The sequence below is a fragment of the Lagenorhynchus albirostris genome, chromosome 3 (genome assembly GCF_949774975.1).
Source record: "Lagenorhynchus albirostris chromosome 3, mLagAlb1.1, whole genome shotgun sequence".
Lineage (NCBI taxonomy): Eukaryota > Metazoa > Chordata > Mammalia > Artiodactyla > Delphinidae > Lagenorhynchus > Lagenorhynchus albirostris.
Window position 1 is genome coordinate 51905580 of NC_083097.1, and position 14958 is coordinate 51920537.

The window sequence follows — 14958 nt, forward strand, 5'->3', positions numbered from 1 at the left end:
ATCACTGTTAAGTAGTAAGTAGTGGTAAGTAAAACTTCAATAAATAAATAGGAAGTGCCTTTAGTCAAAAGTGTTCTAATTCCTTAATCATTAGGAAATATTCTTCAAATATAAAAATCAGAATAAATGAACACCTGAGTCCTTGGTTTTATATACTGATTCATTTACTATTTTCACATCATTTTTCTAATGTAGCTAAACAGTTTTTGTCTTCAGTTTATGTAGTATATCTTTTCTTACCTTACTAAATATACCATCAAGAAAGTATATATTGAGTAAAAATGTTAATATCTAACAATGAAGAGATTAGTAGACATTGGAGCAATAAAACAATATGAGTCTACGTCTTATGAGTCCAATTCATTTATTCATTTACCCTCATAAATTACTTCAGAATCACTGCTTCTACTTTCCAGACAGACTCTTAAGAACTTATAAGAGGAACACATTCAACAGACGTGTTTAGGGAATTCACATTCTTATGCTTTATATCTAAGCTTACATTTTTCCTTCTACTGATCAGCAGGATTATTTCCTTTACCTATTTTTGTACCATAAACTGTGATGGAAGAACATGCCAAACTGTGCTAACTTTAAATTAATATTGTGTCCTCCTTTTAAAAAGAACTAAATTATGGACAGAAAATGACTCTTCACTATGACATTTACCTTTTCTCCCTAATTTTAGGTGTTCAGACTTACCTACCTATCAATTCATTCGTAAAAGCTTAATCCTAAATTTTTGGTAATACTGCCACCAAGTGGTGGTAGTGATGCCTCATTCTTCCCAAAATAAAATTATTTTGCTTTGAGTGAAAATCATATTTGATTAATGAATTTTTCCATTCCATGTCACAAATTTAATATAATCAGTAGACCTAAAAACCTACACTGCCAGATGTCTTTTTTTAAAGCATGTTTTAAATTATTAGCAAGATACCATCTGATACTTATTAGTCCTTTTCATTCATTATTCTTTTAGGGAAAAGTACAGCTATCTTCTTCCTTATTACCACTTTGCAAATTGAGAAGTATCTCAGTGTCACATTAAGTGTTTTAGGGGCTTCCCTGGTGACGCAGTGGTTGAGAGTCCGCCTGTCGATGCAGGGGACACGGGTTCATGCCCCGGTCCGGGAAGATCCCACATGCCACGGAGCGGCTGGGCCCGTGAACCATGGCCGCTGAGCCTGTGCGTCCGGAGCCTGTGCTCCGCAACGGGAGAAGCCACAACAGTGAGAGGCCCTCGTACCGCAAAAAAAAAAAAAAAAAAAAAAAGTGTTTTAGCAACATTAGCTCATAGGATATAGCTAAGTTTTCCAAGCCCTCTTATAAAAAGTTATTTGAAATGCTATGTTCTTGTGTGAAACAAGGTTAAATTTAAAAAGCAATAATTTCACTTTGTTCAATGCAAAATTTTAGCTCTCCTTTAAAAACACTAGTTATGATACTTACTTAAATTTGACAAATTGCAAATACGGAATGACAGAATGGTATTTCTAAATTTTTAATAAAGTATATCTCAAATTTGTCATACAAGTCAATCCCTATCCCATTTTGTTTTCTCTTAACCATAGCACAAATATAACTTTAATTGGTTACTAGCAATACTACTATATAGATGGTTCAAGAAACAGAATTTTTAGAATAATAGGACTTCTTTAAAATGATTTTAACATTTTATTGCTGTCTATACTGATCATATGTGTAATGCAAATAACGGCTTCTAGTAATTATAAAGCATTCCAGAATTACAGACCAAGACTATACACTTGAAAAACCTGCTTTACATAAACCATACAATAATATTTAGGCTTGATACAGAAATTCAGTGCCAGGAGGCAAATCCAAATAGACTGTATTTAAAACCTCTCTGAAGTTTGACATTTCCCAGAGGGAACTAGCAAGCACAATCTTAACTAATAATTAGTGAAAGAATACAACCACAAATAGTAGTAAGAGCCTGAGAAAAGTATTTCTTAAAAAAATAGTAACAAACAGTACTATCATGTATGTTATAATCAAGTCTAAACACAATTTTTAAATTGTTTTAGAAATATGCTAGGAATGTGAATTTAAAAGTTAAGCAAAATTGGTAAAATAAACTTAATTTACAAGGAAAATGCAAGTTTACATGTTAGTGTTAGACTTCTTTTTTCCAATTACCTAGTAGAGAAAACAGTTCAAGGGCTCACAGGCAAATGTAACACCTTTTTTATTTTTCACAGTTATTGCAATCAGTCAAATGTTAATTTAATTCAGAAGTATTATATGCACAAACTACACTTGTAACAGCATGACCTTTTACTTGAAAAACAAAGGATGTAATATTACTTATTTACACACTGCCCATAATACTGACAGACTTTTTTTTTAATGCTTTGTTTTCTAAAAGTTTTGTTGTTTTTAAACAAAAGTACATTTGAAGAGACTGAACCAAAACAGTGCCACCCAGGAGTCACATCTTACCATCAGACATCAATGTCCTCATAGCGTTTCAAATAAGATTTAGGATTTAACCTCATCCTAAAGTATAAAGAGCATTTAAAAAGAAAAACAAAAACCATAAAATTCAATCTAGGTATGTTTAAATATAAATCGTACTGCCATAATAAGGGAGTTTCCTTAAAAAATGAAAAACAGTAAAGAGCACAAACTTTTTAAACTCCTACTCAACACTGCATAATAAATGTGATGTAAACTTTTTGAACATTTCTTTTCCTTAGACATGTTGTTTCTCAAACAACTTTTCAAGGCCTTGTCATGAAAAGCCTTGATCACATTTATTGTTAACATAAATACACTTATTTGGGGAAAACATTTTAAAGTAATTGTAATAAGCATTTTCCACTGCATAAATAACTTCTCTGTGGTAGAGGTAGTTTTCTACTTACATCTCTACCTTTTATGTAAAACCAACCCTCGTTTCTGTGTGTAACTTACTACATTTTACCTATAGTCATTCTCACTGAAGATGCAATATTATTTTTAAAAGACACAATGCTAAGTACTTTAAACATACTGAAAAACAGAAGGACGAATTTAGAGCTCTGACCTGGAAAATAATACTTTCAGGTTCAGCCCTGCAAATGGGTCTTTCATAAGTGAAGATCAACTAGAATATAACTGACTTTCACAATTTTATTATTAATTGTTCTTCAGTGTAGCACTAATCGAACATCAGGCCTAGTTAGATTCCATTTCATTCTGACTCACTGGGTTTTATACAAAAGGCTTTAGGAGAGCTTTAATAAAACACTAAAATATTAATTTTCTATAGCTTATAGTTCTTAGCATTAAACGTGTTCTGTTATACTGAACGTTAAAGTAATCCTATTACTCAAAGATACAGTTTGAATTGTATTTCATTAAGTCACTGCCAGTTTTGCTACTAAATACTGCCAAAATCCAGTGAAAAGCCAAGTTGAAGAAGCCATGCTTCACTTGCTTCATACAGAGGTTCCATTAGGCATTCAGTTGGCTATCCTTTTTCCTTTGAAAGAATAAACTTTCACCTACTCTTTGTGACTACTTCTTTCCCAATATATGGGTCACATATAATCTGAAAAACTATTGTACGTTGAAAAAAAATGTATACCCAGTAAGTCCCTATTTAATCCAATTTAATCTGCTCCATCAGATATTTAAATTTTACTACAGTTTTTTAAAAGTGATATTGTACTGAATTCCCAAACTAAAATTCCTTTTATGTATACATCGTAAATTAACTACCTTTGAGATGTATAATTTCTTACATCATATTACGTGCAAAATAACTTTTAACCACAAAACTTTAAACAACTGCTGCATTTAAAATCAGGCAACATCCAATACTCCAGCAGCCACAAGTTGCCGTGAGAGCCAGTCCAACCCTTCATACAGTCCCATACCACTTCGAGCATCACAGCCCTGAATATACCAGCTTCGGCCACAGCACAATTTATGGAGACTAAGAAGTTCAGTGATTTCTTCTACTGACAGAGCTCCAGCAACGTCCTGAAAGATATATACACATCAGAATTTTAATCAGTTCATCAAAATTATCATATTTGTAATTATTATTTATTTACAGTTCTGTTGGTACCATTCCAACAGAAGCCTATACTAAAGTTAAAACCTAAATTCAACTTTCAGTAATTATTTTGAGATTAATGAGAAAAAATTTGAGTTTTGGTTATAATATAGATAGTCTGTAAGAAGTCTTGCAATGAAATCAATAAAGGCTGTGCCCCCTGAGTGAAAAAACTGCCGAGGTCATTATAAGGCATCAATTTAAAAAAAATTAATACATGTACATTGTAAGAAATGGCTTTTACATAGGGTTTATATAGTAAAGAGTTTATTAAACTCTCCACGGAATTCCCTGGTGGTCTAGTGGTTAGGACTCAGCACTCTCGCTCCCAGGGGCCCGGGTTCAATCCCTTAGTCAGGACACTAAGATCCTGGTGCAGGACACTAAGACGTTGCGCAGCCAAAAAATAAAAATAAAAACCTCTCCAAATACCTCTGAATACCCCTTCTTCCCAGAAGCAATCATCAGTAACAATTTCTTTCATATTTTTCAGAAAACTTCCACGCACACTCACGCAAATTAACAGGAACATACTCTCTTTTTTTGTTTTTTACTTAACACATATCTTGAAAATAAAGATATCTTTCCATTATCAGGACAAGCAGATTTTCCATATTATTTTTAACATCTGTATTGCATTCCACTGTAGGTGCAACATAATTTTCTTAACCAGTCCTATACCGAATATTTAGATTGAAGATGTGTGCTTATGTGCTATTACATATGCATACACATTCATATAAACATGTATTTTTACATACATACATTTACAAAATTATCTCTAAGATAACCTTAGGATATCTCTTTGCAGAATACATTACTAGAGATAGAATTACAGGGTAAAAGCGTATATGCACCTAAAACTTTGACAAAGTACTGCCATATTGCCCTCCAAGAAAATGTCTCCTTTTAATAACCACACCAGCAGTGTATGCAGGTCTGAGGATTATCAAACATTTTCATCTTTAACAATATGATAAGTGGAAAATGGTATTTCACTCTGTCTTATTTGCATATCTTTAATCATAAATAAAGTGAAGTATATCAGCTCTTAATGGTTTGCTTTTTTGTTTATTAAGGGGAGATTCCCTGTCCATCCTACTCTTCCTTCTTATGACATCTAAGCCCCCCTATTGCACTAAAGAAAAGCATTCTCATCCTCCCAGAAGCTTAGTCCCAAAATCTAAGAATCTTCAGCTACTCCCCGTCCTTCATCCTCTCCATTCGGTCACCAAATTCTAACTATTCTATGTCCATAAAGTTTCTTCAGTCTGCTTCTACCCTTCCATTCCTTTAATTCAGGATCTTGTTAACTGTCACTTGAATTACTGCAGCAATTTACTGCATCTGCCTGTCTCTATTCCCTTGCCCCTGATTAATTCTACATCCTACCCCCAAAATTACAATCCTAAAACACTAATATGATCTTATCACCAACTTTTAATGGTTCTCCTTTGCTCATAGAATATAACCTAAATTTCTCAGCCTGGCCCTGTCAGGCCTTTATCACACAACCTCCTCTGTTACTCTAGAATTTCTTCATCCTCTACCTACCCCTCACATACAGATCTCCTTGGTGCTCCCTAAAAATTTTCCTGCCTGCAGTGTTCTTTCCTTCACAAATTAACTCAAAGTCTTATCCATAATTTCAACTCTTATAGTTTCAATTCAAATCCTACTTTTTACAAATCTTACAAAATACCACCCCTAGAACTACTCTCCAATTTTCCTTAACACTGTTAATATTACTGAAGTCACTTAGCAATTTTCTTTGTATTAAAAACATACACAACATGCTTACCTAAATACATAGGAGTTTCTAGTGAGCATCATCTACTTTATTTCCTTCTGTATATTCCAAGGTACCAAGTACAGCACCTTCCATATAGATTGTACTCAAAATACAGAGCAGAAATTTTATATCTACTGAATTATTTCCCTTGAAATCTTAACAGCTACTTATAATGTGGAATGCTAAAACAAATATTCTGAAATAAAAATGTGTTACCTGTTTGTTAGCAAAAATCAGTAGCAAAGCATCTCGGAGTTCTTTTTCTGTTAACAACTTTGCAAGTTCACTGTGTGCTTCACTAACTCTGTCTCTATGACTGCTATCAACAACAAATACAACAGCTACCAAAAAAAGAGAAAAATATTCATTTAGTCACTTGTTAAATTTCAGTAAATGGACTAAATATTTTAATGTTCTCATTAATATATTATGGTTAGTCTACCATCATTATTTTCACAGAAAGGCTGCTTATTACAGGAACACCTAGCAATAATTAATGATATAATCTCAAACAGTTCGCCTAACTTTTCAGCTGTTGTTTCCCCATCTGTAACAGGATTTACAATGCTTGCCTACCAAACACAGGTTGTTGTGCATATGATTTAATATATTTCTCTTAATGAATGAAAATGTAGCTCTTATGATCTACGTACTGATGTTATTTCTTCGATTACTACTTGCTTTACCAAAAGATAGTGTTTTAAAAATAAATAAATCACCATCTTTCTCTCTCCCAAGTATTCTCTCTAGGTGCCCGGCACAGCACTTTCCACAGATTGTTCTCAAAATACACAGCAGAAACTTCATAAATATCTACTGAATTAATTCTCTTTTGGAATCTTTCCAGCTACCTTATGGTAGCTAAACATCCCAGACTTTCAACCATTCCTCATGTTCAAAATTCCATTTTGTCCCCTAAATCACTGTCTCATACTAAATTTAATATCAAGAATCCCAAAGTAAAAATTATCTAGTCTTTCTTCTAGGTGGAAAATAGGATGACATATGCAACAGGTAGCATGAAGATAATAAGCTTTATGTTGGGGTACAAGAGGCAAAGTGTAGAATGGGGCCCAAGTGTGAATAAATGCTAAGTGGAATATATGTGATATAACACCGTTTGGTCAAAAGCAAACCACTGTAGTTTCTTCTGCAGATAATAACTAATTGTGAATAGAAATGAAGGAGTGGAGCTATTGAGAGATTATAATGGGATAACTGTTGAGTTGAATTTAATTGAATAGAGCAAGAGAACTATATACCACAAATTCAACCCTATAACACAATATTGCCAGTGATCATGCTCATATGGACACTAATAATATACTTTAACTGTTAAGAGCAGCAAGAGGAAAGTACCCTTAATTACCTACATATATAAGATAAATTTGGTCTTTATGCTAAATTATGGTTTTTCATGAAATAAACCAGAGTACATAACCCAGTCTATCCACCTTAATTTTCTTAATAATGTGGAGCTTGCTACCAATATTTAAAGGTATAGTCATGTTTTTAATCAATGCTAAAATATCAGTTTTATTAGCTAAATCAATGAATTGAAAACTGAACTGGCATCCTAAAAATTTGAAAAATTAAGATGTAATTTTTACACTCTTACCTTGGGTATTGAGGTAATAATGTTTCCACAATGGTCTTAATTTATGTTTTCCACCTACATCCCAAATGGTGAACTTTAGATTTTTATATTCTACAGTTTCCACATTAAAACCTGTTTTTAAAAAAACTTACTTTAATACTGAACTTACATTTACACACCAAACACAGGCAACCCTGTTTATAACTCTGACTTACAAATTATCTGCATACAGCACTATCTACTGCTCTGCAACCAACTCCACTCGTGACAAACATGCGTGGGGAAGTGTATACCTTTAACCAGGGTTAGCCCTCTAATCCACCAGAGTCCTTAAGACCTTGACACCCAAGTACCAGATCTGCATCACTGCCCTAATCCTCAGCAGGGTTATCAATCCTTTTTTCCTTCCAACTGTTCCACCCATATTCTGTTCCTTCTTGCTATCCTCCCCATCCACATTTCAATCCCACAGCCACTGAATCTTGCATTTTTTCTCTGAAATGCTGGTGTCTTAGAGCCAGTCTCCAAACCAGATTGACATAAAATAAGTCCCAAAGAACTCAGCTGTAAGCTAGGGTTTGTCTGTAAAATGTCCATTAAGGTAAAAGCAATACTTATACTTACCAATTGTTGGAATAGGCTGCATGAACTCATCCTGTTTTAATTTAAACAAAATAGTAGTTTTTCCAGCACCATCTAATCCTAACGTAACAACTCGAATTTCCATTTTGGGTCCAATGTGAACTCTATTGTCCTATAATTTTTTAAAAAATTAATCTTTTTATTTTGATATGGAGTTAAAAGTATTAGTACTTACACTTTTATTTATAAAATACCTTTGTTAATTATTGTGTCTCCTACTCATTCCTTAATCCATTAAAATCAAAGTTATAGTCCCCTATGAAAATACCCTTATTCTGATCTTTAGAAAGAGGAAATCAATCCTCATTGCTTTGCTAAATCTTAGCTTAGTAAAACTTACTACTTACTTTGTTTTTTTATAAGTTAAAAAAAATACACATACCCACTTATTTTTCCCAGATTTTCTAACTCAACTGAATCTTCTTTAAATAAGATTTTTCATTCTGTGTTAAATATATTAATTAAAAATGAAAAGTGATACTCACTTCCCATAAATATCCACTGTTAACAATTTCACATATATCCCTCAAGATATCTTCCTGTGCAGACATTGGTTGACATACACAAAGCAGATATACTTAAAAAAAAAAAATACACACTGCAACTACTTTTTGCACTCAATAGTACATTATGGAATCCTTTCATTTCAAAACATATAGACCTACCTTTTTCTTTTAATTGCTTTATTATATTCCATGTACCACTATTTAACCAATCACCAACTGAGAGATATTAGGTCATCTCTGATTTTTTGATATTACAAATAATGCTGCAATGAACATACTTGTATATATTGCTAGCTGCATGACCTCTCTGCCTGACTTCTCCCATCTGTAAAATGGGGATTAAAAATTGTACCAAACTTACATAGGATTTTTGCAAGGATTAGTTTTTTAAAAGACATGTAATCTGAACTAATGGAGTTAGAGGAGGAAAAAGAAAAAAGAATGAAGAAAAGTGAAAAGACCCTAAGAGACATATGGGAATGGGAGTCCCAGAAGGAGGATACAGAAATAAAGGGGCAAAGAGATCTTACTTGAAGATACAATGGCTGAAAACTTCCCAATCTGAGGAAAGAAATGGACATAAAAATTCTAGAAGCTCAGTTCCAACTCAGATAAGTCCAAAGAGACCCACACTGAGACACATTATAATCCAACTGTCAAAAGTCAAAAACAGGATAATCTTGAAAGCAGCAAGAGAAAAGTGACTCATCACATAAATTTGATTATTAACAAATTTCTCAGCAGAAACACTGCAGGTCAGAAAGAGTGGGATGATACATTCAAAGTGCTGAAAGAAAAAAACTGTCAACCAAGAATGCTATATATGGCAAAACTGTCCTTCGAAATGAAGGAAAAATCAAGACTTTCCCAGAAAAACAAAATCTGAGGGAGTCATTACCACTAGACCTGCTCTATAAGAAATGCTAAAGGAGTCCTTCAAGTTGAAATGAAAGGACGCTAGACAGCAACATGAAGCCATATGAAAATCTAAAATGATAACAATAACTACATGGAAAAATAGTAACCTGTATTATAATTTGGGTGCATAAATTTAATTCTTCACAGAATTGAAATAACAAACACATGAAAAAAACTATAAGCCTGTGCTAATAGGTGTACAATAAAGATGTAATTTGTGACATCAATAACATAAAGTACAGGGGGATGGAGCTGTGAAAGAATAGTGTTTTCGTATGCAACTGAAGTTAAATTGCTGTCAGTTTAAAATAGAATGTTATAACTAAGATGTTTTATGTAATTGCAATGGTAACCACAAACACAGAAAGAATCCACAGAATATACACCAAAGGAAAAGAGAAGGGAATCAAATATGACACTATAAAAAAACCAATAAGACACAAAAGAAGGCAATGAAAGAGGAAAGGTGAAACAAAAAAAACTATCAAGTTATGCAGAAAACAATGAACAAAATGACAACAGTATTTACCTATCAATAATTACTTTAAACAGACTTAACTCTCCACTCAAAAGACACAGCTTGACTAAATGCGTGAAAAACCAAGATCCAAAAATATGCTATCCACAAGAGACTCACTTTATAGCTAAGAAAATACATAGTCTGAAAGTGAAAGGATGGAAAGAGATGCAAATCTTTGAGATGCAAATCATACCCAGAAGAGAGCAGGGGTGGCTATCCTAATATCAGACAAAATAGATTTTAAGTCAGAAACTGTTATAAGAGACAAAGAAGTTCATTAGATAATGATAAAAGGGCAAATACAGAAAGAATATGTAACAATTATAAATACTTGGATTATAAATAAATGAATTAAAGCCCTAAACATAAGAACCAAAGCTATAAAACTCCTAGAAGAAAACACAGAAGAAAGGCTCCATAACATTGGATTTGGCAATGATTTCCTGGATATGACATCAAAAGCACAATCAACAAGAGCAAAAATAAACAAATGGGACTAGATCAACCTTAAAAATTTTTGTGAATAAAAGGACATAATCAGTAGAGTGAAGAAGCAAACTACAGAATGGGAGAAGATACTTGCAAATCATGTATCTGATAATAGATTCATATCCAGAATATAAAAAGAACTCCTACAACTCAACAACAAAAAAATCAAATAACTCAATAGAAAAACAGGCAAAGGACTTGTACAAAATTCTCCAAAGAACTGGCCAAGAGGCATATGAAAATGACACTCAACATCACTATCATCAGAGAAATGCAAATCAAAACCACAATGAGATATCACCTTACACCAATTAGGATGGCTACTAGTGTAAGTCATCCTGTTTTACTATCAAAAAAAACCCCCCAGAACAAACAGAAAATAACAAGTTTTGGTCAAAATGTGGAGAAATTGGAACCCTCATGCACTTTTGGTGGGATTTACATAATATGATGCAACCACTATGTAAAACAGTATAGCATTTCCTCAGAAAATTAAAAATAGAACTACCATATGATCCAGTAGTCCCACTTCTGGGAATTTATCCAAAAGAACTGAAAGCAAAGCCTCAAAGAGATATCTGTACACCCATGTTCATAGCAGCACTATTCACAATAGCCAAGAGGTGAAGTAACCCAAATATCCATCGATAGATGAATGGATACAAAATGTGGTATATACAAACAATGGAATATTATTTAGACAAAATAGAAGGAAATTGTGTCACATGCTACAACATGGGTGAACTTTAAGGACATAATGCTAAGTGAAATAAGCCAGTCACAAAAAGATAAATACTATATGATTCCACTTGCATGATAAATTTAGAGTAGTCAAATACAAAGAAATAGAAAGTAGAGTGGTGGTTACCAGGAGCTAGTGAGAAGGGGGGAATAGGGGAGTCATTGTTTATAAGGTATAGTTTCAGTTTTTCAAGATGAAAAATTTCTGGAAATGTTTCACACAATGTGAACATACTTAACAATACTGAACTAAACACTTAAAAAATGGTTAAGACGGTAAATTTTATATTATGTGTTTTTCACCATAATAAAAAAATGTACATCCTCACAATAAAGTACCTTGCAGCTGTAAAAGGGAACAGAAAATGTCACTATATACTGCTATGGACTGACCTCCAGGATGTACACTTCAGTGAAAAGTACAAGCTGGAGAAGTAGGTACAGTATTCTACCTTTAAATATGGGGAGTGTGGGGCTTCCCTGGTGGCGCAGTGGTTGAGAGTCCGCCTGCCGATGCAGGGCACACGGGTTCGTGCCCCGGTCTGGGAGGATCCCACATGCCACGGAGCAGCTAGGCCCGTGAGCCATGGCCGCTGAGCCTGCGCGTCTGGAGCCTGTGCTCCGCAATGGGAGAGGCCACAGCAGTGAGAGGCCCGCGTACCACAAAAAAAAAAAAAAAAAAAAAAAATTGGGGAGTGTGCATGCAAATATATTTCTCTGTTTTTTTTAAATGACGAATAAAACTAAGAAAAATTCTTAATGGAGAAGGGAAGAAAAGGGTGGCAGGGTCAGGAATATAAGTTAGACTTCTCTGAATGAACCTTGCTTTGTAGATTTGATTCTGGACCATGTGAATGTTTCACATAATTATAAAACGAGATTTAAAAAGTTTTAAAAGCCACTCCCTAGGACTTCCCTGGTGGGGCAGTGGTTAGGAATCCTCCTGCCAATGCAGGGGACACAGGTTAGAGCCCTGGTCCGGGAAGATCCCACATGCCGTGGAGCAATTAAGCCTGGGCACCACAACTACTGAACCTGTGCTCTAGAGCCCGCGAGCCACAACTACTGAAGCCCACGCGCCTAGAGCCCGTGCTCCGAAACAAGAGAAGACACTGCAGTGAAAAGCCCGCGCACCACAACAAAGAGTAGCCCCCGCTCACTGCAACTAGAAAAAGCCTGCACACAGTAACCAAGACCCAACGCAGCCAAAAATAAATAAATAAATAAATAAAAAAGCCACTCTCTAAAAATAGAGAGCAAAATGGAACACATGTACCTTTTTAAATTAGGGGGAATCCACTTGAAAAGAGACCAAAACATATTAACCAAATGCCAAATACACACCTTGCTGGATTTTGTCTCAAACCTAAAAAATTTTTTTTAACAATCTGGGAAATCTAATAGATATTATTAGAGAGTATGATTTAGGACATGATCCATTTCTAATTTTGTTGTGTTTTGAAAAAGAGAACAGAACCCGTGTTTTAGAAACGTGAAAATATAACATAGATGAAATGATGTATTAGGATGAAATATGTTGGGATTTGTTTCAAAATAACCTGGGAGACTGTAGGTAGAAAGAGACTAGGGGAAAGGGTAGATGAAATAAAAAGTTTTTAATTGTTCAAGTAGGTGATAATACAGGGAGACTCATTATACCACCTTCTATTTTCCACTGATACAGTAATTTTTTCCCCTAATTCTGTGGTTCATTAATTTCTTAGTTGTCTCTTAGTTGATTATCATGGAATGTAAAACAATTATGATTTATTCAAAAACACACCTAAAAACAAAGTATAGAATATATTACCTTTGTAAAAGTGACAGGGATGCTGGCATCTAACTGAATGTGATCTGCAACCTCTGTAAACTGCTGCTGCTGCTTTTGCAATGTTTCCAGTAACCTTGTAATTTCTTGTTTTGCTAAGACAACTCTACAATCATCCTAGAAAAGAGATGATATTTCTTATAAACTTTTTAAAGAAACAACGAAAACAGAGATATCACTAAAACTCAAGAAAAGCTCATTTAACATTACAGTATTGAAAGTTAACTTACGTATAAATTTGACTAAGTTAACAATAATCAGGCATTAATAAATAATTTAAGAGCCCATCAATAGAAGAATAGATAAAGTATGGTATATTCACAAATGCAACACAACCAAAATGCATGGTTGAATGAACTACAGGTTCATTCAGGTAAGAATGAACTACAATTACATGTGATGATATGAATTTCACAAACATACGGTAAGGGAAGAAATGACATGAAGAGTTTGTACTGCATGATTCCCACTTTTATTAATTACCAAAACAGGCCAAAACAAGGTATACATTAGAAATCAGGATAGCAGTTTATCCTTAGGAGGAAAGGCGCATAGTTACTAGAAGAGAGTCTGAGGGGCTTCTGGGGTTGGTAATGTTCTGTTACTTGATCTGGATGCTCGTTACACAGTAATGTCCAGTCTGAAAATTCAGCAAGCTGAACACTTATGCACATACTTCTGTATATATATATTGTACTCCTATAAATAGTTTTTTAAATAATTTAAGATATACATGTATTGGTTTAAAAAAAAAAGACTAAAGGTCAAACTGTGATGTCTCCCTCTCACTTTAGATTCCCAGGCCCTCTCCTCAAAGCTAAGCACTTTTCAGTTTCTCAAATATTATTCCAGAGATATTCTATACATATACCAATGTATTCTTCATAAGACAGAGATCTCCCAACAATATTTAAGCTCCATGAGAGAAGCGGTGTTGTCAGTTTTTGCTCACAGTTGCATATTCAAATTAGGTGATAGCAATTTGGTTGTTCCAATTGCCAGAACAAAAACTTTGAGTCATTCTTGCCTTCTCCTCCCTTATTCCCACATATAATTTGTCAACAAATCCTACTGGATATCCAAAATTTGGGTACTTCTAGCCCTCACGATCCAAGCTACTATCCTCTCTCACTTGGAATTCTACAACAGTCTTCTAACCATTGAGCTCCTTCCTTCCATCTTTGCCCTCCTTCAATCTGTTTTTTACACATCAGCCAGATCCTTTTAAGTAAGATCAAATCATTCTTGCGCTCAAAACCCCACAATGGTTTCCCCAATTCAATCAGTAAAAACTGAAGTCCTTCCAATGGCCCACAAGGCCCTCCTTACATATAATTCCCTATTATCTCTAATTTCAGCTCCTATTACTCTCTCCATCGCTTACTCTATTCCAGCAACAGTGCCCTCTTTTGCCGTTCCTCAAATACACCAGGCATGTCACCCTAGGGTTTTTGCTCTAACCAGTTCCTCAGCTGAAATCTTCTTCATTAAGGTGTGAGCTAGTTCCCCTCACCTTCTTCCCCTTTGAGTCTCTGTTCAAATCTCACCTTCTCTCAGTGATGCTTACCCTATTTAAAAATACAATCTGCTGTACCCTCATACTTTTTCTTTTTCCCTTAGCTCTTATCACTTTTTAACATACTATATAATTTACTTATTAGATATGGTTATGGCTTATTGTCTGCCTTCTCCTTGTTAGGATGCTAATTCCACAAGATTATGGCTTTTTGCTTGCTTTGTTTACTGACATATTCCATGTACCTAGAATATACATGGCACACAGTAGGCACACAACAAATATTTGCCTAATAAACAAATCCTAACCATTCAGTATTATGCCTTGAATGGCATTCAGT

At 34.3% G+C, this 14958-nt stretch overlaps 1 protein-coding gene across 2 annotated transcripts in view; it reads right to left on the reverse strand.

Annotated features, from left to right (window-relative positions):
• Window positions 1-1488: 1488 nt before the first annotated feature.
• Window positions 1489-14958, reverse strand: part of TRIM23 (tripartite motif containing 23) — a 38704-nt gene continuing 25234 nt past the window's right edge. Inside the window, exons 7-11 of one of the 2 annotated variants that reach the window (XM_060143010.1) lie at window positions 13085-13219; window positions 8083-8212; window positions 7480-7590; window positions 6078-6202; window positions 1489-3993 (exon numbers count right to left, since the gene is read on the reverse strand). In XM_060143010.1, coding sequence (XP_059998993.1) covers window positions 3814-3993; window positions 6078-6202; window positions 7480-7590; window positions 8083-8212; window positions 13085-13219 — 681 coding nt within the window. In that variant the 3' untranslated portion in view covers window positions 1489-3813. The remainder of the gene's footprint in view (window positions 3994-6077; window positions 6203-7479; window positions 7591-8082; window positions 8213-13084; window positions 13220-14958) is intronic. The other variant, XM_060143011.1, reaches the window with a different exon arrangement.